General features: G+C 45.5%; 1 protein-coding gene across 2 annotated transcripts in view; it reads right to left on the bottom strand.

The window, feature by feature from the left end:
- The window catches only part of SLC6A1 (solute carrier family 6 member 1), a 60,992-nt gene that overhangs the window by 8,984 nt on the left and 26,927 nt on the right, over positions 1–25,081 (bottom strand). For both annotated transcript variants that reach the window (XM_085073059.1, XM_085073060.1), the window contains exons 2-11: positions 10,885–11,274; positions 9,621–9,752; positions 8,160–8,260; positions 6,675–6,784; positions 6,426–6,558; positions 5,017–5,151; positions 4,796–4,899; positions 4,372–4,496; positions 2,285–2,397; positions 98–229 (exon numbers count right to left, since the gene is read on the bottom strand). In XM_085073059.1, coding sequence (XP_084929185.1) covers positions 98–229; positions 2,285–2,397; positions 4,372–4,496; positions 4,796–4,899; positions 5,017–5,151; positions 6,426–6,558; positions 6,675–6,784; positions 8,160–8,260; positions 9,621–9,752; positions 10,885–11,119 — 1,320 coding nt within the window. In that variant the 5' untranslated portion in view covers positions 11,120–11,274. The remainder of the gene's footprint in view (positions 1–97; positions 230–2,284; positions 2,398–4,371; positions 4,497–4,795; positions 4,900–5,016; positions 5,152–6,425; positions 6,559–6,674; positions 6,785–8,159; positions 8,261–9,620; positions 9,753–10,884; positions 11,275–25,081) is intronic.

Here is a 25,081-nt window from a genome sequence, read left to right as displayed (position 1 = left end):
TTCAGGCATCCCTGACACCCCAGTGGCTGGCAGCGATTCCTGGCTGGGCTGGGGGAGGGATTGGAGGTGTTTGAGCCCCAGAGGCAGGGCAGCCCACCTGAGTGATGTTGGACAGCCCTATCACGTAGGACACGATGCACACCACGGCGATGAAGAGCTCCCGGCGGTTGCGCAGCAGCTTGGGGAACTCGTCCACCAGGGCCGTGATGAACCCTTCCACGGTGCAGAACTGCGGGCAAAGGGCATTATTGATCACCATAAATATTATTTATTATTGATTATTCCGGGTTATTGCAGAGCCCTGCCATGGCAGGATGGCGTTTTGGGGAGCAGTTTGCACTCGTGCCTTTCACTGGCCTAAGGCTGTGGCTGTTCAACGAGCAATGAAAATTCACTTGACTGCAGTGGAAGCTCTGCTCCTGAGTATCCTTGTTTCTGTCGAAAAACATCTCTGCAAAGAGATTTCCAGCTCAAGAAGCACTCCAAATTCTAAACTATGAACTGTAGCGTTCGCTCTGTTTTTTTTTTAATAAAGATGATAAACCTTCAGCTGAAGGCTTTGATCCCTCAATCCTCCAAAATACACTTTTTTTTAGTGTGATTTACTCACATACAAGAAAGCCAACACACAGAGGAAAGTCTAAGCAGATCAGTGCTTCATGGAGAAGGTTAAAGATTCTCATATGATTCTCATATGTAAGAAATCAAATTTCCTTTGTGTCCCCAGAAAGCATTTTTGCTGAGGCTGTGTCCTCCAAATGGAAAGCATGGCCACACTCCAGAATCCCTCTGTGTGTGTATATTCAGATAAATGTTATCATTGTGATGGCTGAAATGGTGAGAACCAGAAGGTATGGAAAGTTTTATTAATTTTCAGCAGTGCAATCAGAACTCAACCACTGGTTAGAGCTCCTGGAAATTACAGTGTATGAAATGTTTCAGTGACAGACAGAAAACGCAGAAAGCATGACAGCCTGCAGATATATATTCTTTTTAATAATATTAGACCACCTTCCTCAGCTGTTAGTTGCCTAGAGACAAGTGCTTTCAAGAATATTTTTGACCCAATTAATTTCACAGCAGTTTCCCCCCAGATTGAGCAATGGGTTTTAATGTCAAGCCTGAAGCTCACTGAAAAACAAAGAAATAGCAAGTGTGAATTTTGTGAATTTTCAGCTTTCTTTCATCTCCTGGGATAAAATGCCCTCTTGGTGTTTCTGTGTTCATAGGATGAAGTCAGCTTGGATTTATGGAAAATGATGGATTTTCTCTCCTGCAAGGCTAGTACAGTGCCAAGACAGCAAATCCCATATTCCTTTACATGCTGGGCAAGCTGTGCTAAGAACTGGGAGGTGCTGGTTTGCCAGCTGATAGCAAATAAATGAACACATCTGCCCAGGATTGGTCCCAGAAAAGTGATCCCACAGCCCAGCAGGCAGGAGGGACTTCCCTGACAAAGCCCTCCAAGGATTCCTTGCAAAACAGGGCAGGGATGCTGTCCTTGGTGCACTGTCCTGGCAGTGGGGTTGTTGTCTGTACTAAAATCAGCACTGATTAACAAATGCTTGTGCAGGACGCTGTTATTTCTAAAGGGTTTTATCTTGTGCTCTGTGCTTTTTCGTTCAGCTCACAATGAACGTGTCTAATGATTCCATGTGTTAATTATCGAATTCTTTAATCTAGGCAGGGAGTATCTTACTTGGATTTGCAAAGCCCCAAGGTTGAGTGTTCTCATTCCTCTGGAGTTGTCAGACACCATCCAGAGCTCAGGTAAAGACTGAACCACTCAAGTGGTGACCCTTTCCCTTGGGAAGGGATTTCCCACCACACTAAGAGATGGAATATCCTCAGAAATTATCCCACTCCCACTGAAATTCCTTCAGATATTCACAAGCTCAAAATGAAATGTGGGCTGAAACTTTTCTCTCCAGTGCAGAGCTCTGGAGTTGCATTTCAGAAAAACTCGTGGCATCCAAATCTTGCAAAATACATCTCAGCGTCTCCTACATGGCTGAGCACTGCAAAGGCATTTTTAATATTGTGATTTAACAGTGAATATTTCAGAGGTAAGTCCCTTCTGCCTGCAGAATATTTTGCCCGATTTTCGTGAGCTTCCAACATTTCATCAAAGAGCAAAAGTGTCTTAGCACAAATTTTTTACTTCATCTTTCCTTAGTGCCTCCTGTTCTTGATCTGATTATCCCAGGGACCATCCTGCACCACTTCCATTGTCTCACATAGTGGCAGAAAATATGCATTTTGATTCTTTTTCCCCCAGCTTTACCTGGCTGTCGATGCCAAGCATGAGCAACATGGAGAAGAAGAGGATTGCCCACAAAGGAGAGATGGGCAGCTGGGTCACTGCCTCTGGGTACGCCAGGAACGCCAGCCCGGGGCCTGGGAGGAGAAATGGGAGAGAAAACATCAGTGGGGAGGGTTAGGGCTGGGATTCTCTGCTTCTCTGCTCCTGCTGGGCTTTGAGGTGTGCTGGGATGGCTCTGGAAGCACCATCTGAGCAGGGATTTTGTGTTTGCTGACCATGGAGGCACTGTGAGCACCTGGTTTTTAGAATGAACCAGCCAAAAGCAAAAAACACCCCCAAAACCCCCAAAGCCAACCAAGCAGAGTCCTGTCTGCAGTTCAGGGGCTCCTGAGAGACACCTTGGCATGGCCCAGGCAGGAGGGTCATCCTTGGCTAGGATTCCATCTTCAGGCACTGCTCAGCTCTCTCTCCCCTCCAGCACTTATTGACAGCTGTAATCCTGTGCTTTGCACCATTCACAAGGTCAAGGGAAAATTCTTTAAAGAGGAAGCTCAGAAATGGAGAAGACACTTTCCAGCATTTCCAGCATTCCCATTTGCTGTTCCATTCCATTAATTTTGTCAAAAGGCACATTTTAATAAACTCTGTAGTTGTAGACAGGCAAATTTCATTTATCTTCTTGCTAACTGCTGAGGCAGGGTGGGGGAGTAGTGTGTTGAAAAGAAAACATAAATTCTTATTTAAAAGGAGGTTTTTTGTTCTCATGGCATAGCTGGACATTTGGGTCATAGGGAAAACTGCAGCAAATTAAATAAACATGGAAATAAAGCTCCTGTGCTTCACCCAAGGAGTGTCTCTGATTTTTCAGTTTTCATTTAAAGTCTGTCAGTGACAAATGCTTGGTGTCACACACAGCTCTCAAACCAGTGGAGCATGGGCTGCCACCAACACCTGCCTTGTCAACGCCTAATGAGGATTTGGAAGCAATTAATTGCCAGCAAGAGCAGATATGATTGGAAAGCCTTCCCAACGGCAGTGCTAAAATCAAAATAAGCTTCAGATAAATATGTTAGTTTTACTCTGTTGCATCTTTTAATAATACCATTTGTTTTATAAAGCTGTATAAAAATGGCAAAACAACATCTCAAGGTGGTAAAAGCTGGCAGCAGCCTGTGAGCTCTAGGAGAAGCAGAAGCCTTAATGAAAGGGCCAAATTTTCAAATATCCTTTGCAATTAGTGGTCATGGGCATCTTTCAGAGGTCTGTTAGCTTAGGTACCTTCAAATGGACTTAATGTGATGTAAAAATATGGTTCTGTTTGCAGGTGTCGCCTTTATATAACTCTATCTGTCTCAAACACATAAATCCAAAAAGCTTATTTCACACCCCACTGCCTTTCCAGAGCACTTTTTAATAGCAGTGCCTGCCATCATCATTTTGCACCTAATCTCTTTGAATGTGTAATTCATTGAAGATTATTTTTAGGCTTTAAATTCTCTCCTTTTCCAGCGAAGGCAATATTTCCGTGGGTTATGTTTGCTAATACAGTTGTACATATTTTGTCCACCAGTGAGTTGCAGCCAAGCTTTGAGTTATCAGATCCCTCCCTGTGGCCAGAACTGCTAAGTGAGTATCTGGTGCACCAGCTGGGTTAGGGCAACCATCTGCTCTGCTGCTTTCAGCTTTTTCAGCTGGAAGACAGACAAGAAACAGGCAAGGAATAACCTGATCCTTCCATGGATGTCTCCATGCCCTCAATAAAATGACTTTCATGATAGAGAGTCCCATAAAATAGGTGTAGGTCTGGACAGGTGAAAAATGGATCTGCCTCAGAGGGGCTAACCTCAAAAAATGGGAAAAGGAATTAAAGGAATAAAAAATCCAACTGGATTGGAAAATATTAGTTCAAAAACCACCCCCCAATGGCCAGCATTGCTCCAGCTCTGCCTGGAGAGGGCTGGGACAGTGCTGTCCCTCCTGCCATCAGGACCCTGCAGGGACAGCAGCTGAGCAGCTCTGAGCAGGGCTTTGGAGCAGGAACAGGAGCTGGATGCAACCTTCAAACAAAAATAACTGATGCACAGCTTAGAGGAGAAGAGATTGGATACCTGATGCTGCAACATCTGCAATTGGCCTCTTTGTGACATTGGCCATGAATCCCACAATGGAGAAGATGACAAAGCCAGCAAACATGCTCGTGCATGAGTTTATGCAGCACACTATGATGGAGTCCCTGAAACAAAGGGAAGGGGCTTTAAGCAGCAGGGAAAGCAAATATTCATCCTTTTATTTATTATTTTTCTTCCTGTGAAAAGACATCATGATTTAGGATTCAGGATTTCACAGTTTGGGTTCCTTCTCATGCTGGGCAAGTCTCTCCCCCTGGTGCAAATGCAGTTACACATCTCACCCCCAGCCAGGTACACCAGTTAATATTCAATCCTAAACTTTATTTCAATTATCTGTGCACAGAGACAGAGCTCCAGCTGAGCCAGGCAAGTGCCACTGCAATATGTGCAGTCATCTGCTTACCTGTAAACATTATTGTGGAAAGGGTTGTAACTTCCAAGGGCAATCAGTGAACCAAGACCCAAACCGTAGGAGAAGAAAATCTGTGTGGCAGCATCCAGCCAAACCTGATTGCAGGAAATAATTTTTTTAAAAATCTGTTTCTGCACTTGAGGAGCAGGGCAGATGTCTGAAAGGGGAACAGTTAGGAGTGAAACTTTTGTTTACCAGGATGGAATATTTACCTCAGAGTCTGAAAGCTTACTGAAGTTGGGAGTTATATAGAATAAAATGCCTTCCTTTGCTCCAGGCAGTGTTACACCACGGAAGAACAAGATAAGCAGCATAACATAGGGATAAGTAGCAGAGAAATATACCACCTGATGTGAAGAAACAAGACAGGGTAAGTGTGCAAGGAAGAATGATCAGAAATATTTGCTCCCTGAAAATACTCTAGCAGCAACTGAGGATAACTCTCAAAACTGAGGCATTTATTTTCCTCAAGGAAAAGCTTGGTGTGGAGAGTGCCTGCAGCAGAATTCCCTGAACACCAGCTCTGCAGGCAAATGGCTGTTATCTATTTTCTTGAAAAGGCAATAGAGTGGATGTTTTTCCACTTTTTTTTGCATTTAACACAAAGAAATCCCAGCAGCTCAAGGATGATGGCACCAGGGTGCTGCTCGTAAAACACCTGGCAGTTTATTTTTCCCACTTTCCCCTCATCTGTGTTATGCTACACTCCCCTGCCTTCTCAAAGGTCCTATAAAAAACCCATTCTGAAGCCAAATTCAGCCCTCTTTTCACCTTGTGCTTTGGAGAGAGCAGAAATAAAAAGGTTTGCTCCTAGCTCAGCTGAGCCCTGCCCAACACACAGCTCAGAGTGGGTCACAGTTACAACCTCTTGTCAAAAGGTAAAAATCCATTCCTTCAGTGGGAAAAACCCTAGTCCTCGTCACCAGACCTGAGGGCTTCTAACCCAGCCCTCCAGCTGACCCCAAGCCCTGTTGCTGTGTCCCTGGGATTTCCTCCTGCTGTTTTTGGGAAAGGGAAAGGTACAAGGCGATGTCAGAGGCTGCTGCCCTTTCATTTCTGGAGAAAGGTCTCTCAGTCATTTAATTTCCTCTAATTGAGTAGTAAATTCCATTTTGCACTCACAGCCAGCCAGACCCCAAGAAGCACAGCATGAAATCCTGTGCAGGGACCTCGAATGTTCCTCACTCAGAACATGGGATGAGGGAGCAGCTCTTCCCAACACTTCCTGATGGATTACTCAGGCCCAGCAGGAGCTGTGCAATGAATGCACACCTCTTCCTGAAGCCAAACCATTGCATCCTCACCCTATCACTACCCAAACCAGCTGGAATATCCACCCCAGGCATATTTGTAGCTGATTTTATTTTTTAGCTGATTTTTGGCCAAGCCAAGAAGCCTGTAAGTGAACCATCTAAGACTGTGCTCTGACCAAGCTACAGAGGAGCCAGCTTGTTGGAAACCACGGGGCTTTATCAACCCAAGAAAACAAAAATTCAACATTTTCACAGAGCTACGCCAGCCAAACTGCCCCAAACACCTCTTACCTCAAGAACTTTCAGAACATTTGAGCAAAAACGGTCATTTTTAATTGAAAGCTATCGCCAGTACTTTTTAATCTCACCTTTCCAGTCCAGCCTACCCCCTTCCAGATACAAAAGTACACCAGGATCCAGGCAATGGCCAGGGTGATTGCCAGAGGCCATCGGATTTGCCCTGGCTTTTCCAAGCCGTCCGTCATTTGGTGCATGTTGCGTCTGGAACGAACCAACACAAGGGGCATTGGGCAAGGGATTCAGGAGATAAACTAGGAAGATTAATGAGGTGAGCCTTGAACATGCACGGGGAGGGGAGGGGGAAAGGCTCAGCTTACTCCCAGAACTCCACCACGGCACTTGTCATGTTGGTGGTGTTGGCCAGGGTGTAGTTGGAGAAGCAGCGGTCAGTGTTCCAGGGGTTCTCACAGTGTTTCCAGGGGAGGGTCTGCAACAGGGGAGAACCAAAAACCCCAAATCAAACACTTTCAAGCCATCACTACCTCAGGCATCTCTCTCTTTGGTAGAACTGACAGCTGAGTGCAGAACTAAAGCCCCTCGAGCTCTGCAGGGCACTGATCTCCCTGCCATGGAAATTATTGAGCTTCCTAGTGTGGGAGGCAGATGTGGTAATATTCCTTCTTTAACACAGCAGCCCAAACGCTCTGGATTCCATACATTCACCATGAGAGTATATGGAAACAGCAGAAAGGACCTCCTGGAGCTCCTGGTACCTCTTATTTCACAAGAGGTAATAAAGGTGTGATGATTATTGACCAGAGATTTTAATTTTCTCCTCAGGTCAGGGAATATTTAGAAAAAACCATAAAATTTCTATTTGTTGCATGCATTTTTTGCATGTGTCCATGACATCTTTCAGAAGCTCTGAGGAGCAGAACCTTTTTCTCATGATAGCCATTAGAATGAGCCTCATTTGCATACAACTTGGAGATCCTTCTGATGGCAATTGTTGGAAAATCCTCTTACAGCGCTGTTGTATCAGGGCACTGTGTGCTTTACATATAAGGATAAGAGGCTTCAAGGGAATTAGAAGTCAATATTCATTTAACATGGGCCACAAAAAACCACTTCTAGACTCTGCCTGACCTTTCACATCAAGAACAGTTCTGAGGGGAACAAAGAAGGAATGGTCATGTCACTCCCAGACAGTAATTAATGCAAATTTGGTCAAGGGAAAATTCTTTAAAGCCAAGAACAAGCAAGCATGAACAGAATTTATAGAAGAGACAATTGAACAATGATGCATTAATTATTGAGACTTATGTAAGGATGGCCAAACCCCACAAATCAGACAAGACTTACTCAGCTGATGAATCACCCTTGAGGGGGGGAAAAAAGGCAGCTAAAAATAAAGTAAACAGGAAAGAAAACAAAGCAAAAATAACAACAATGAATGGAAGTTCAGAGCTAATCAAATCACAGACCTTCCATTCCATGGGGGTTTCTTTAATAAACCCCTCCATTACTAAACCACATTGCAATACCATTTCCTAAAGAACTCATGTTTGTTTGGCTGCTACTGAAGAAAAAAATAATTAGTTATGCACTAGAATTTTTCTTGGGGGAGTGACTGGCCTGTAGGCTCACAGTTTTCTCTTCTAAATTTCTTGTGGAGAAAAAAAAAATCAAAAGGGATTTTAACAAAATAGATTTTCTTTAGTAAGGATGGCTTATCCTGCAGATTTCTGTGCATGTAGTGTTAACCTCACATATTTACATTGAGGGAGATTAGTGATGTATCTATATTTTACCAAGCTTTACATGAAACAAACCATTCCCCGCCCCCTCTGATACACACTTACAGTGGTAAAGGAATTATACAGGTAGTATATGGCCCAGGAAATAATCACAATGTAGTAAATATTTAGCCAAAAGGACAGGACTGCAGCAGCCAGCCCCACACCTGTAGGGAAAACAGAAACAAAACAAGGAAACTTTCAATTGAAGAGCTGAAATTCAGGACAAATTCAACATATTGGGCAGACACCACTTAGGAAATGTTGTAGAAGTTGGAATATTGGAAGTGCCATTGCAAAAAGTTCATTATTTGGGTGATGGCTCAGTCAGCCAGTGCTCAGCTTTGTGTGCTGCAGTCCCACCTGCTGCTGCTGCTGCTGCTGCTCAGAGCTCCCTGGCAGGTTTTCCTTCCAGAAAAAGAGCTAAACCAGCCCATTCTGTGGCCCATCAGCCCCACAGGACCTTGTGGCAGATGCACACACACTAAGAATGTGTTCTAAGGCACTCAGACATGGATCAGAGTGCCTGATGCTCAGCACAGGGTAAGGCATGTCAGACTAAAGAATATCAGGGTTCCACCATGAGGATATTTAATTTTCTGCTCCTCGTGGACACTCCAGGGGTGTTTGAAACCTTCCAGGCTGCTGACAGCTGTTCCATGACCTGAGCAGGAGGAGGTGCTCCCAAGAACCAGGAAAATGCAAAGCAAGGTTGTGCCAACCCCTGCCAACAGCAGCAACTCCAGCAAAAACACTGCTCTGTGAGAGACATTTGTTCTGTGAGAAACAATTCCATCTCTCTGGGTTTTCCCCATGCTAAATCTCCCAGAGCAGAATTCAATCTCAACAGACTCCCAGCTCCCCCTGTGCTAATTGTCAGCCCTACAGGGTGAGGTAATTTAGAACACAATGTGCAGCTCTGCTGGGCCAGAACTCAGCTCAGGAAGTGTCAGAGGATTTGGGATTAGAAGGGTGAAAAGCATCGTTTGAGAGTTTTGTAGGTCTGGGAAAAATCTGGATTAAAGCCCTGGGGTTCTGGCAGTCAAACCTCAAACTATAGTCAATCTCAAAAGTATTGAGTGAGCTTAAGGAGTTCAGCATGAAATTGCCCAAAGTGTCTGGCTTTTGACTTTCAGTTAAAAAACCAGGAGATACAAATTTCTGCAACATCAGAAAAATTCACCAAAGTTTACCAAATTGCTGTGGACAGTTCCAAACCTGCTCAGACAACTGCTGCTAGGTGTAATATGTTATTTTTAATAGAGTTGATACATGTCTACAAAAAACCCTAGAAGCTTTTGAAGTTCAAAAACAAGTTTGTTGAGATTTGAATGCCTAAATCTTGCTATTTTTGGTGGAGAATAAAAAATCTATCCCAGCATGTTTCAAAATCGCCAAGTACACCTCAGATAAATCAGTGTTTTCTCTAGAAAGTCATGGTTTAAATAAAAAAGGAAAGGCCCTGGCACTTGGTGTAACTTTTGCAACTTGGAAAGGAGTGAGAAGTAATTCAAATGCAGGCTGTACCTTTGAACATTGGAGCAAGCTTCCACACCCCAAGGCCTCCTATAGATGTGTACTGACCGAGGGAACACTCCAAAAGGAACAGGGGCACCCCAGCAAAAATTAAAGTAAGAAAATAGGGAATCAGGAATGCACCTGAAAAGAAAGGAGAAAAAGCCTGTTAAGATGGGGAAAAGCACAACAGAATTCCCACTGTTTCCATCCCTGTTATCTGTGAAAAGAAACCCACAGGTTTTTTTCTCTGAAGTGTAACTTTTCAAACGTGGTAGTGGAAAGCACACATGAACTTCTGAGCCAGCACCCCAGGAGGTGAAAACAAGGGGAAAAACACATCTCCCCATCGTTCAAATCTCCTCTGTTGAAGTAAAAAGCTGAAATCCTAAAGCCTGAGGGCTTTGTTGCCTCCATGTCTCACAGAGAGCACAAAGGCTTTAACTAGCCCTGGCTGCTCTCCAGCCTTTTATGGGGAGCTCAGAGTCAGTGCTACAAACCCCATGAAATCCTCTCGAAACTCAGCCCAAAAGAGAGGCATTGGCAGGGCTGGGTGGAGGGCAATGTGATTTAGTTCTGCTCTCATGCTTTGTGGGCTTTTAAGTTCTGCTGGCAGCTGGGAGTGAGAATGAACTTCAGGGCAGAGCTCAGAGCAGAGCTGCACACTCTGAAATGGTTCTGAGGATACTGGATAAGTGGAAAGCAAAAAAAAAACCTCAAAAAATCCCCAAAACCAAACCAAATGACCAAACAAAATAAAAGCAAACAACGACAAAAAACAAAACAAAAAACCAGCAAATAAACAAAAAAAAACAAAACCAAAAAACCACCAAAACAAACAAAAAGACAAAAAAAGAGAAGAAAAACACCCAACCAAAAAACCAAAGCAAAACAACAAAAACCCCCAAAAGCCAAGCCAAAACAACCCACCCCCAAAAAAACTCAAAAAACAAATGCCCCCCCAAAACCATCCAACCAACCAACCAACCAAAAAACCTCCAAAAAACAAAACCAAAAAACCCACAACAAACAAACAAAACCAAAAAGCACCCAAAAAACCAAACCAAACCAGGCCAAACCAACCAACCAACCAAAAAAATAGCCAAACCCCAAAAACTCCAAAAAATCACCAACCCCTCCCCCAAAAAAACCCAAAAAAATCCCCAACCAAAGCCACCTATATGTATGAAAAAGCTATTAACCCCAAGCTTGGATGTGTTGGTGACACAGTGACACCTAATACACAAATATAATGACAAGAAAATGACCAACGTACCTCCCCCGTTCTTGCCACAAAGGTATGGAAATCTCCACACATTCCCTAAGCCGATGGCATAACCTACACAGGACATAAGAAAGTCAAATTTCCCTTTCCAAGTGTCTCGGTCGGGCAGCTCCGCCTTCTTCTTCTGCACTTTTACTACCAAGGTTTTGGGCTTGTCGTTGGTGATGGAGGCATCGACCTCGGTGGAGATCTGTCCGTCGGCCACCTTGGTGCCGTTGGTGGCCATGTCTCGGGGCTTGGCTGGCGAGGCTCTGGCGGCGGCCGGGCGGGAGATTTCAGCACCAGTCCACGTGGACAGCAGCTTTGCGGCTCGTGGCGATCCACGCGGGAGCGACGGCGTGCGCGGGGAAGGGCCGGAGCGTCACCGGGGCCTGGAGCCACCTGCGGGACACGGGGACACCTCAGGCACCCGAAACTGAGCCCACGGCTTGTGGAGGGCTGGGCTCTGCCCCAGGGATTGTGCTGGACTCAACTCAACAATTCCACTCAACAGGGTGGAACAATATAACACACTTTAATAGTGTGTTAGTAGGAAATTTGGAAAGTTCACTATTAGTCCAAAACTCACCGTTAATCCAAAACAATCTCTGAGACCCACTTGTTATATTTTGTCCCTAGAGATCGCTTATGGGTTTGTAGAAGGACCCCCCAAAAAAACCCAACAAAAACCAGCACTTGCCACCTTTAATGGTATGTTATTAGTAAATTTAGAAAGTTCACTGTTAATCCAAAATTCACTATTAATCCAAAACAATCCCCAAGACCTACTTGTTATAGTTTGTCCCTATAGATCGCTTATGGGTCTACAGAAGGAATTAAAAAAAAAAACAAACAAGAAATAGCAAGAAAAAAATAATCAAGAAATGGCAAGGAAAAAAGCCAAGAAATAGCGGTTGCTGCCTTTAATAACATGTTAAGAGTAAATTTTAAAAGTTCTCTGTTAATCCAAAATTTGCTATTAATCCGAAACAATCCCCAAGACCCACTTGTTATAGTTTGTCCCTGTAGAAAGCTTACGGGTCTATAGAAGGAATTCAAACAAAAAAACCAAACAAAAACCAGCATCTGCCACCTTTAATAGTGGGTTAACAGTAAATTTAGAAAGTTCACTATTAACCAAAATTGACTGTTAATCCAAAACAATCTTTGCGACCCACTTGTTATATTTTGTCCCTATAGATCGTTTATGGGTTTGTAGAAGGGCCCCCAAAAAAACCCCAACAAAAACCAGCACTTGTCACCTTTAATAGTGTGTTAATAGTAAATTTAGAAAGTTCACTGTTAATCCAAAATTCACTATTAATCCAAAACAATCCCCAAGACCTACTTGTTATAGTTTGTCCCTATAGAAAGCTTATGGGTCTGAAGGAATTCAAAGGAAAAAAACAAAAAACAAAAAAAACCCCCCAAGAAATAGCAAGAAAAAAATCAAGAAATAGCAGTTCCAACCTTTAATAGTGGGTTAACAGTAAATTTAGGAAGTTTACTATTAATCCAAAATTCACTGTTAATCCAAAACAATCTCTGCGACACTCTTGTTATATTCTCTTGTTATATTTTGTCCTTATAAATCTCTTATGGGTCTACATGAAGAATTAAAAAAAATTAAAAAATCAAAAACAAACCCCAAGAAATAGAAAGGAAAAAAAATCTAAGAATAGTAGTTGCTGCCTTTAATAGCATGTTAATGGTAAATTTAGAAAGTTCGCTGTTAATCCAAAGTTCACTATTAATCCAAAATTCACTATTAATCCAAAACAATCCCCAAGACTCATTTATTATATTTTCCCCTATAGATCTGGGTGTCTCAAAAGAATTAAAAACAAAAATCAAGGAATAGCAGTTGCCACCTTTAATAGTGGGTTAATACTGAATTTAGAATGTTCACAATTAATCCAAAACAATCTCCATGACCCACTTGTTATATTTTTCCCTATAAATATCTTTTGAGTCCACACGAAAAAGAATTCAAGAAATACCAACCAAGAAATAGCAGTTGCCACCTTTAATAGTGGATTGATACTGAATTTAGAGAGTTCACTATTAATCCAAGACAATCTCCAAGACCCACTTATTATAATTTTTCCTCTAGATCTCCTATGAGTCTACTATAATTCCTTCTCCTATGAGAAAGAATTAAGAAAAAAATCAGGAATAGCAGTTGCCATCTTTAATAGTGGATTAATACTGAATTTAGAAAGTACACTTATCTAAAACACCTTTCCCTAAAATGCTCCCGAAGGAATTAAACAATAAACCATATCAAGCAACGGGACTTAATCCTGGGTAATGATGTCAAGTTTTACATGTGGTTATAATTAGCTGTTAAAGTAAGACAAATGTTTCACTGAACTGAAATTATAAGCACAGGAGATGACAACCTGCAATGAGAACTCCTCAGTTTTTGTTTCCAGCCTTTCATGCACCTTTTAAAAGACCATTGCTGTTGCTATGGACAGGTTTAAAATCTAAATAAAAGAATAATGAAGGAAGCAAATGTGCATTGTGAGAAATGACCTGGGGTATTTCAGTCAGCTCTGAAGTGCTTGTGGCTCCCACAAACTTCCAGAGCTCTGCTTCAGCTGGAAAAAACACCCTGAACTCATGCTTTTCATGCCTACTGTGACCCAACCACAATCATTTCATCGTCTATTTACTCTTAATAAAAATATTAAGACTCCTTTTACCACATCAGCCCAGTGCTCAAAGCAGAGCCTGCAGCACGAGAGACACTTGGCAGGGTGAAGAAACTGCACCTTGTGTTGGGAACATTGGGCACAAGGTCAGGCAGAGATCAGCAACAATTTTATTTACAGATTAGTGTACAGGAAGATTGAGGTTATTAACCATTCACCGCTAATTGAAAATTATGGTGAAAGAAACATTAAAAAAATACACAAAGGCTGTGTTTTTTTCAGTTTCTCATTTTGGATCACTACATGATTAAAATGCTTATTATAAAGCCACATCCAACTATTAAAAACCAGTTTTGGTCGGAAGTTGAAGAAGAATCAGCTGTAGGTGTGTTGGGAAGAGGAGAGAACAGGGTGGTGCTTGTCACCCTCCTTCCTCTCTGCCCAACTTCCAGCTGGGATTAGGGAAAATCCATCTGTGCCTACATCCTCACAAGCCCTACTGAGTGCAATATCTCCCCTTCCCACACCACTGGACCCAGATTTCCACATCCCTGCCCAATTTCCTGTATCCAACCCCACCATTCCATCATTCAGCATTCCCGGCAGGGCATTTCCCAGTGCAGGAGGAAACAGGGATCAGCGTGGTGGCAAACAGGGCTCTGTTTGAGGCTGGACCGAGAGCACCTCGACGGTTGGAGCTGTCCAGCTGCTGGAGCCAGCTCCAGATGTGCAGTTTGCCAGCACCATCTGCTGCTCAGCAGCCAGAACTGAGCGTGGCTCTCTGCAGCCAACACAGCCTGCATGCAGCAAAAACCAGCAGGGTGGCCTGGAACTTTACAGTCCTGCACTGGATTGGATTTGCTGCTGTTGCAGTTTGTGTTTGGGTTGGGCTTTGGCATCAGCAGAGCTTCCAAGTGTTGGAAGAGGCTGAGTGTGTGGAGGATGAGTGGAAAAAGAAACCCAAACCAACATGAAATCCCTCTGCAATAACCCAACAGTGCCTGGGGAAATCTGCATGTACATCTCTTGTTTGGTTCATAATGAGGGAGAAATTCCTGCTCCTGGACGGCACCAAGCAGGGATATGGGCTGAGGCAGAGCTGAGCAACCAAGCCAAGAGGAACATGGATTTATAGGAACATGGATTTATAGGAACATGGATTTGGAGGAACATGGATTTGGAGGAACATAGATTTGGAGGAACATGAATTCGAAGGAACATGTGTTTAGAGGAACATGGATTCAGAGAAACAGGGATTTATAGGAACAGGGATTCAGAGGAACATGGGTTCAGAGGAACATGGATTTGAAGGAGCATGGATTTAGAGAAACATGGATTCAGAGGAACACATTTAGAGAAACATGGGTTCAGAGAAACATAGGTTCAGAGAAACATGGATTTGTAGGAACATGGATTCGGAGGAACATAGATTCAGAGGACCAGAGATTCAGAGGAACACGGGTTCAGAGGAATGTGGGTTCAGATAACATGGGTTCAGAGGAGCACAGATTCAGCCCCCATATCCACAAACAGGCTCTGCAGGCCCTGCTGGGCACATAGCCTGTGCTGGCTGCCCCAGCTCTGCAGGGCTCTGGGTGGGCACAAAGCCTCAGCTGAACGCAGAGAGCAACTCAGGCAGTGCAAGGCTCCGTGACAAAGGCGAACCAGAGAGTTGGCCAGGAAATCTTCAACAATAAAGCAAAGAACCTCCTGGGGGAAGAGCCCAGAGCTGCTTCAGTACCTCTGTAAGGCTGAAACTCCCCTGCACACCCCAGCATATGTGTGCCAAGGGCCAGGGGGCTGCCAGGCAGCCTGGGGCTCTTTCTATTAAAAGCCATTGAAAAGAGCAGTTCAAGCAATCACCTGTGGAGAAGTGCTTTGCTTTATCACACAGCACAAGCACTGCACACAAGTATCCAAAAGCTCGCCAGTGGCAAGCCCAGAGACTGAGCAGAGGCTGCTTTTGAGGGGAAGGATGGGGACTGAGCAGTTGCCCTACATCTGTTGGTGCTGTTATTCCATCTGGAAACCACACTGGAGGTTTTACTGGCACTGCCATCAGTGCTTGGACATTTGTGCATTTATGGTCATAAATGGTCATATGGTCAAATCAGTGGCAGACAATGAAAAAACACTTCAATTCCACACTTTTGAAAGTAGAGGGTTTTCCAAGCTTGGACAAGCAATTTTCCCCAAACCTAAGGAATAATGCTACCAAATAGCAAGAACAGCAGTGGAGTCTAACCTCCAACCCACCCTGTCCACACACTGCAGTTCTCTGTGACTTACATACACCAACCTACAAGAGCCGGCAGTGCAGCAGCAAAGATCCTGGGTACACTCTCTAATCAGATTAGGCAATATCCCACAGCCCTGGGATTTCAATTTCAAATTGCTCTGACATGGAATGGGACAGAAAGACACTTATGTAAGCGCCGTGGGTTGGCCTGGGCAGGAGGAAATACAAATTGCAGCTGTCAGGCAGCAGAGCAGGTACGATGCTCGCTCCCCAGCGCTGGCTTTGTGGGGAGAAGATGGAGAGATCCATTAAATAACTCGGTCCTTGCTCCCCCAGCGCCTTCATGCCAACCCCAAGAGTGCTAGGAAGGGCACAGCAGCTTCCCACCACATTCCTCAGGGCACAAAAGAGCTTCCTTGACTTCAGTTACTAGGGCTGCTGAGCCAGGAGCTGAAAGGCCTCTGGATCCCAGCTGGTTGTCCCGCAGCACCTCCTCGCTGGGGAAGAATGGCCAGGCAGAGCCAAGCACACATAGCAGCCAAGGGAGCAGGCACTACCAGGGAAACTGCAACAAAGGCAGGGCCACTGCAGAAAAGCAGTTTTCTCTCCCCTGGCCTGCACAGAATGGATTGGAGGAGTTAGGGGCTGGCTGTGGAAAATGAAAGTGAACAGCGATATTGCTGTCATCTTTCCCGAGTTTTCGTGCTTGTGGCAGCACAGAGCAGGGAAATCTCTGTGCACAGGCAGCTGTGCAGACATTTCTGCCTAGGATCAAGTCAGTAACCAGGAGAGGAGAAGGAAATGCATCAGCTGAACTGTCCAAACTGTGGTGCCTAAAGTAGGACGTGGAAACAGATTTTTAACATGGCCTCTCTACAACTAAATGTTAGTGTTGAGAAAAGCAGAATTCTCCGATCTGAATGCCTGAAACTTCTCAAAAGCAGGGATCCAGTTCCAACTTCTGGAAACCCCAGCTCAGTGGTTTCAAAGTCACCTGTAAAACATCCCCTCACCTATCTCCAACCAGCACAAATTTAGGAAATAATCAGAACTGCAGAGTTAAACCTGGGATAACCTTCTCTCTTCCACCTCTTTTTAACCCAGCTGTGCTGACAGAAAAGGCATCAGAACATCTAAACCAGATCCCTGTGCACATCTGGCCCCAGTTCCTGTGGAAAGGTGCCTAACAGGGCAGGTCAGGGCTGCTCGAAGGAGGGTTCAGTGTCACAGGCAAAATGCTGGTGATTGGTGGCCAAATATTCATCAGGAGATGGAACCACCATGGTTTGAGCAGCAGAAAGCTCATCTCAATTCATTCTCCACTGGTCAAAACCCCAACAATTCCAAGGCATCTCTGCCCTTCTGCCCACAGCACACACTCAGAGTAGGAAAGGCTCCAATCTGAGGCAAATGTCACAGGACAGAAAGGAGATTTTGGGCCAACTTGGACAAGTTTTGCCATTCTAATATGAATTATACCTTGTTCTACTGCCTGCTGCTTCTGCACGCTTAGGTTCCAGAGTAATTCATTGTTTCATTTAGCTGACAAGATCATGCAAGTCCATGTGCAGTTCAAGCAGGATGGCAGAACCAAACTCCATCCAGCAAATATTTTCATTAAACACAAATTTTGCATTGATGTGCAGAATGTGCTCCCATCTGAGTCCAGCTCTTCAGCATATTCTGGTGCTACAAAAAGCAGCCCAAGAGGAACAGAGGGGGAGGATTGGCTTGGTTTGAGGCCTGGCAGAGAGGATCCCGTGCTCACATTTCCCACATTGCCAACTTCTCTGCTCTTTGGAGCTGCTCTCCCCTTTGAGAAGGGGTGAAATCAGATCCCATCCTTCCCAGGCATTTTCCTTCCAGCTGGGTCTCCAAGTGCTCCAGAAACATTTTCCCCAGGCAGCCAGAGAAGCCAAAATGAGCCCCAGACTGGGAGCAAGGGGCCAGGTTTAGGGTCAGGATGGAAACTGAGGTGAGAGCAGTGCAGAGACCCTGAGCAGCTGCTGGGGCTGATCCAGTTACTGCTGGGGCTGATCCAGCTGCTGATCCAGCTGCTGATCCAGCCTTTCCTGAGGGGCCAATTCCTGGGGCAATTCCTGCTCTGGCAAAACAGATACAAAGCAGTTGGGCAGGAGAGCAGTTGGGGTTTGCAGCACTGACTTTTCCAAGGAAGAGCCCCAGGAGTGGGGAGACAGAGCTGAGGTCAAACAAGGGTGAGATCAAGGCTGGGAAGGTACAGCAGAATGGAAAAATGGATTTCTTTCTCTCCCTCCCTCCTTCCCCACATGGTTCTTGGCAGAATAGGGGGAAAATATAGGAACATGCTGGGAGATGGCAAAACCATTACAGAATCACTGAGGTTGGAAAAGCCCTGTAGGATCATCGTGACCATCCCTGATTAACCCAGCACTGCCAAGCCCCCCATGAACCCCCAGCCTCAAGTGCCACATCTGCACATCTTTTAAATCCCTCCAGACATGGTGATTCAGCCACTCTCTTGGGCAGCCTCTTCCAGTGCTGAACAGCCCATTTGGTGGAGAAAATTTTCCAAATCCCCAAACTAAACCTCCCCTGGCCCAGCCTGAGGCTGTTCCTCCCCTGTCCCTGTTCCCTGGAGCACAGCCTGACCCCTCACTGTCCCCTCCTGGCAGCAGCTCTGCAGAGCCACAAGGTCCCCCTGATCCCCTTTGCTCCAGGCTGAGCTCCTTTCCAGCTCCCTCAGCCTCTCCTGGTGCTCCAAACCTTCCCAGCTCTGCTCCTGCCCTGCACACCTCCAGCCCTCCATGGCCTTGCAGTGAGGGGCTGGAGCTGCCCAGGGCTTGGGGTGGTGACCCAGCAGGGCCACCCAGGGGACAATGCCTGACACAGCCAGGGGAAAATCCCTGACACAGCCAGGGGACAATCCCTGCTCCTCACTGTCCCTAACACAGCCAGGGGACAATCCCTGCCACAGCCAGGGGACAATCCCTGCCCCTCACTGTCCGTGACACAGCCAGGGGACAATCCCTGCTCCTCACTGTCCCTGACACAGCCCAGGCCCCCCTTGGCCTCTCACCCACCTGGGCACCCCTGGGCAGTGTCCAGCCGCTGTCCCCAGCACTCCCAAGTCCCTTCCTGCCAGACATCTCTCCCTCAGGCTCTGAGACAGGACATGAAAGCTCATCTGCTTGCTCCCAGTTCCAGCTGCCCCTAAGGAAACAAATTTCCTCTCCAGCCACGCAGCAGAGCCTGCACGGGAAGGAAAGAAAGAAAATAGTTTCCTAAAAATAATCTATCTTGCCTCTCCTCAAAGTGTAGCAGCATTTCTATAGCACTTGTGTGTCTCTCACGGGATGCACAGATTGCCACAAGAATCCAAAGAAAGGAGAAGGATGTAATTTATAACCCTGCCTTGGAACAGACCCACCACCACCAGGGAGGGAAAACAGCTGCTTTGTAGTTTTCCAGTCTCCATGTGCAAGGATAACTCAGCACCTCGGAAATAAAGGTGAAATCCAAAAGCCACCAAACATGAGCAAATGTTCACATTTCTGTGGCACACAGAGAGTCCTGAGGAGGTATCTGTGTAATTTAGAGCCCAAAGCACAGTATTTACTCCCCCAGCGCAGCTTCAGTTCAGTGATGAGATTCACAGCCACTCTCTGTAGCTCTCCTGGTTTGAAATCCCCTCTTGATGTGAAGATCAAAAGCTCTAACCTGCAGAAAGACCTTGTCTCTTACACAGTGCTGCTATCAAGGACACATTATGGTCAGATCCTTAAATAAATATTTATCACTTAATCCTCAAAATAAAAAAAATGCTTCCTATTTCTAAAAAATTTACTAGCAAATGTATACCTGTGCAATTACAAAGGATTATGTAATTAGTCAGAAAAAAACACAATAAAATTAAAGAAAAGAGAACCAAAAGAGAAATGCAAGATGCAAAATCATGCAGAGTCCTGGCTGCATAGCCCATAGCAAGGTTATTTCTGAAAGACAATGGATTTTGTTCTTCTTGCTAACATCAGGGTCAGGACACAGCAAAACACACTTGTACCACGAGTGCAAAATTATCCTGACACTCTTGGGAGTCTGCTTGAGGCCCATTGCAAAAACTGTAATATTTTCTTATAAACTTGGAATGATTCTCCCTTCTGGACCCTGTGAGATTTTGTGTCTAAAACAGGCAATAAATGTCAGAGGTAGATGTAAGGAGAGAGAAGCTCTTCCCACTCCTCATGGAATTATACTAAAACCAACTGATAATCAGTCTTTTACAAAGCTTTCATACTGATTAACACCACTTCCCAATTAATCCTAGTAGCTCCAGCAAGGCTTGGGGTGGCCATACACTATTTTGGGGGTATTTTTGCTCAGCTCACATCAGCACAACCTGCTGCCACTACTTTATATTTACACACCACAACATTTTGGGCCAAACTTGCAATAGATTTCCAGCAGTTGACAACAGAACCAAATGGCTCTGGTTTACTCACAGTAAATTTACTCACACAGTAAATTTACTCACACAGTAAATAAGATGTGCTTTGGAAAAGCCAGGACAGCATTCCCATATTTATTTGGACTCTTGGTTGTGCTTTCATCATCTGAAGTTTAATGGAGCAGGGTGAAAAAACAAGTTACTGCTGCATAAAAACGGCTTTGCCCATTGTTCCTTAGATTAGTTGGGGGTCATTCTTTAGCCCTAATTGATGTTAACTGTTGTTGTTCAGACCCCAAGGCTTTCCCTGAGAGCCCACACTGGTTTGCAGGGTAGGAAATGCAGCTGGGGAACACAGAGAAGCTCAAAAAAGGTCACATCTGGTGCCAGTCAGCATCGGGGTTGGTGCCACAGCGGGCTCCATCATCCCTCTGCTGACACCCAGGAAATAACCCAATATTCCCAGCTGGAATTTCCCATCAGAAATAAGCCAAATACACGTTTAGTGGAGCGATGGATTCATTGCCCTGTGCTGAACCTCAGGAATTAAATTCTGACTCGCAGGTACCACCATCACAAGATTCACTTCCCTTCTCCCACTCAACCTTCTCCCCATGCCTGGCACGAGGTGAGGCTGATAACCATCCTGCCCACCCCGTTTCCCCCCGTTTTACCCCTTTATCTGGACTTTATGGATCAGTCACCCCACGGTCGATGCCCTGGGCAGAGCAGCCCCCGGAGCTGCTGCAGGCAGGAGTTGGGCAGTTCTGACTTCCTGCCTTAGGGGCATTGAGCCCTGCAGACCCAGGGAGCTGCACAAAGCCAGTCCTTGGAGACACACCAATGCAGGAAGCCAGGGCAGAAAAAGGGAGCAGCAAGTACTCAGAAAGGCAAAGTAATTTGCCCGAGCAGGAGGCTGGAGCAGAATTTAGAGCAGAGTTCCTTTGCGTGCCAGAGCAATCCCTTAACCTTCAATAATAATGCTGCTGCGCTCTCCCAACAGCCTCTTTTCATCTCCAGCATGTACAAATGACTAAGTATGAAAGACTTTTTGCCTCGTGGAAGCAAATAAAGGCAAATAAAAGCACATAAAAGGCTGCACCTACAGCAAGGATGGCAGTCTCCCTCTACGCCAGGGAAAAAAAGTAAATCTCAGTGTAAGTAATTGGGGGTGGTGTTTGTTATTTAATTTTTACCAATCTCTAAGCTGTGTGCCATTTCTCTTCCCAAAGAAGACAAGGTCCTGGGGTGCTGTAGCCACATTTGCTGGCAGGGAGTGTTTCACGAGGGAAAGGAGATTGACAAGGTGGTCCTGCTGCCCTAAAAGTGGCAGAGCAGTGCCCAAATATGCCCCAGCCAGGCCTGGCCACTCAGCACATCAGAGTCACTCTGCAGTGTTGGAAGCCTGTGAAAACCAACATAGCTTGAATTATTTGCAGCTGCCACGTCCCTGAAGTAAAATATTTCCTCTGGTGAAGACATGATGTGCAAACACGATATCAAACACTCTGCCTGCCTTCTGGACGTGCTGCTGGAGCCCCTGGGATTTGGGTTTGTGTGAGGGCTGCAGGCAGCTCCCATCTGCCACTGAGGCGTTTTTAAAAAATGTTATTGGTGTGGGTAAGAGTGGGTACAGCCACATGCCAGAACACATCAGAAAGAGCACCATGCCAGCCCAAATTTCCCAAATTTAAAGCAGATTCTGACTGTTGATCAGCAGCCTGGGAATGGCTCCTGGTTGGTGTCACTCCCCACACTGCATCACCAATAATTAATACTTAATTAAGAGCCCAATGCTGAAGAGGAGCAACAGCCAATGCTCTATGCCTTGACCAAGATTTCAGGGCCAAAATTCACAGAAGCTGACCCAAACACCCAGAGTTTCACCTGCTGCTCAGTGTTCCTCAACCTCTAATTTCCCCTGCAATTCCCAGTACCCAACCAGGCCAAATGTAGACCAGATACAGCCTTAAAATGGATCTCTAACCTGAAAAACCTGTGAAACCTTAATGGTTGAAAAGGTTCATCTTCATTATTGTGGGGGTGAGGTGAAGAGAGAGAAATAAAGTTTTAATAGTGTTTGCAATTCTCTTTATTAGCTCCAAAAAATTACCCAATTTCAATTTCATGCTTATGGATGAAGCCACTAGAAAAACAATCTCTACAAAGCGATGCTGAAGAAAAATTAGAGCCACAAAGTTTCAAAAGCATTCATAAACCCAACAGAATCTGGGCCACAAAAATATAGCATTTTTGTGCTGGATGTCTCCCTTGTACTCCTTCTGCCACCTGCAGCGAGTGCTTCTGATTTTGGGGATGTTTGAGTTTCCCTTCAACCTCCAAACACTGCCTGCAAGTGCCAGGGCTGAGTTCTTGTTGACAGGGTGACACCCTGGCACATCTGAGATGGGATTGTGTCCGTGTGACTGGGCAAGTCACTTTGGATGACATCCCCAGGGGTCTGTACCGCTCAGACCCACCCACCAGGCAGGACCCACGCAGCTCCAACATCACAGCCAGGGCAAGAAATGCCTTTTGACAAACAGAGCTCAATTCTGCACTTTTTCAGAGGCTGGCTCTGCCACCTTCGTGCAAGTTGAGCTTCTTGCAGCTCGCATCGTTTTATTGTCATTCTTATTCTTTTTCTTTTTCCCACATCCTCCACCAAACTCCTTCCCCAATTTTAGCCCAACACAAGGCCTGCACTTCCCCAAGCCTGGTGGAGAGGAGGCAGCTCTGGCAGATGCTGTTTCCTGGTTTACAAAGGCTCTGTGCTGACAACAGCAGCTGCCAACACTGCTAATCCAAAGGATTCTAATTTTGGGGCTGCCTCTACATTTTAGCTCGTGGCTTCTTCTAAATAGCCCTCCTTTCTGAATCAGAAAAGACTTTACATTTGTGATTCTTACATGCAGTTATCATACAGAGCAAAGCAAACAAAAAAAGGCTGCAGGCACACGCACATGTTAATGCAGTTAAGACTCTTGGCAGGAGGAACTGGAAAAATCAGACCATTTTGGAGGGGGTGCAGGAGAGAGAAGAAAAGCCCTGAATCCGAGGTTACCCTTTTCAGATATAGCTCCAAGCTAAAGCCACATTTTCTATCTGTCCTGTTTTCTTTGATCCTCAAACTTCAATCCAAACCTTCGAGTTTAAATGGGATTTCAGTCTGCACTAAAAGCAGTTTAAATGGAAACAAGAAATTCTCCCCCCCTGCCACCACCCTGCCAAATCACGAATTTGAAGCTGCAATATCGAGGTGCTTTGCAAATCTATAAAACTTTCTGGCTTGAAGTGATAAGGACAAACAATCAGGGCACTTACTCTGAAGGTAGGAGATAAACAGAACAATTCACTTTCTTTTCAGCTGGAAAAAAGGAGGAAATATAAAAATAATAATAAAAATTAAAAGCTCAAGAGAAACTGGAGCATTTTGCGAGTGGTCAGTGCATGAAAAGCAGTCCTTGCTGGTTTTGGCTGACGGCTCAATTGCATGACAATACCAGCAGGGCAAGGCTTCACGCCTGTCCCAAAGCATTTCCAGCCTCCCTCCAAGACAAGCATTGGGCTCAGAGTCTGTTCTGAAGCGCTGGCATCGCTCTGAAGGGAGCACAAATGCGTTTGGGGGGATTTTGGAGCCGTGAACCCAAGCCCTAATTCCCGGAACAGCAACTCAGCAGCACCTCGGATCAACTTCCTGTAACTAATTGGCCTTTTAGAGATACAAACCTTCTCCTAATTCTCACACACTCGTGGCAGGAAGTCTCTGCTTGGCTTTGGGGCTCAGGGTTGGACTGGACACACCTGAGCCAGCTCTGCATCCCTCTGGACTGTGAGGTTCTGGGTGAGAGACCTTGGGATCCTTCCCGGAGGGATCTTCACAGTCATATCTGTGCTGTGACATTTTATTTATGAGGCCAAAAGTGCACCTGGGTGGTTTTTACCTTGTGACTACAGCGATGGTTTAAAGAGGTTTATTTTGAATATATGGAAGTATCACACAAAGGTTTCCAGTGTGAAGGATGTGCATTGGAAACCATCACTAGGGTTTTGGATTTACCTGCCTGCAGCTTTCCAGCTGCAAAGAAGCTTCAAATCTGTGCTGCTTTGGTCAAAATAAATACATTGCACAGTCTCCTCAGGCATCCCTTGTGCACCCACCCACAATTCTTCTCGCTCAGGACCATCACAAATACCTGGCTCTCACACCAAGTCACTCAGCTCAAATACAAGACAAAATATCCACTTTCCTCGCCGCAGCATAAACAGACAAACAGTTTTCTGCCTCGTGAAGACATTGATCTGTGGGGTTATTTTTATTTTCAGCCAACTTACCAGAAGATATCCATGACATTGCAGATGCCTGCAGAGCAGCTGGAAGGGTCATGGAGCCACACAGCACCAAATGCTGCTCTGTCATGACTCAGAGCCTGCTGCTTTCAGCAGCCACACAGACAAGGCACCATCTGGGCAACGTCAAGGCTTCGAGGAGAACTCGAGACTGTTTGGAAGCCAAGGTTGATTCTGCAACCTGAGAGCCCCTGTCAACATCTGGGACAGTTTTCCCCTCGGTCTGCCCCAGGAGCAGAGCTTGGAGTGCTGGAGCTCCTCAGTCTGTGGTGCTGAGGCACTCTGGCCAGGAGGAACTGGGGTAATTCATCAGCAGCCCAGAGCAGCAGGCAGGAGAAGGAGGAATCCTGCAAGTCCCAGATCAAACAGGTCACTTGGGTGAGTTCAGTGCCAGCTGGGCTCCTGACAGGACCAGGCAGATGTTGTGGGAGACAGCAGAGGTTCTTGAGGAGCCTGGCTGGTGACAGGGCAGGTCTGGGCCAAAGGGAAGGGTTAAATCCTCAGTCTGAGCCCACTGACCAGCTCTGTTCTCAGGGG

This window comes from Lichenostomus cassidix, chromosome 12 (genome assembly GCF_008360975.1).
Source record: "Lichenostomus cassidix isolate B80296 chromosome 12, HeHo_3.0, whole genome shotgun sequence".
In the NCBI taxonomy this organism is placed as follows: Eukaryota; Metazoa; Chordata; class Aves; order Passeriformes; family Meliphagidae; genus Lichenostomus; species Lichenostomus cassidix.
The sequence above is the reverse complement of the archived record's forward strand: the minus strand, read 5'-3'. Positions and strand labels throughout refer to the sequence as shown.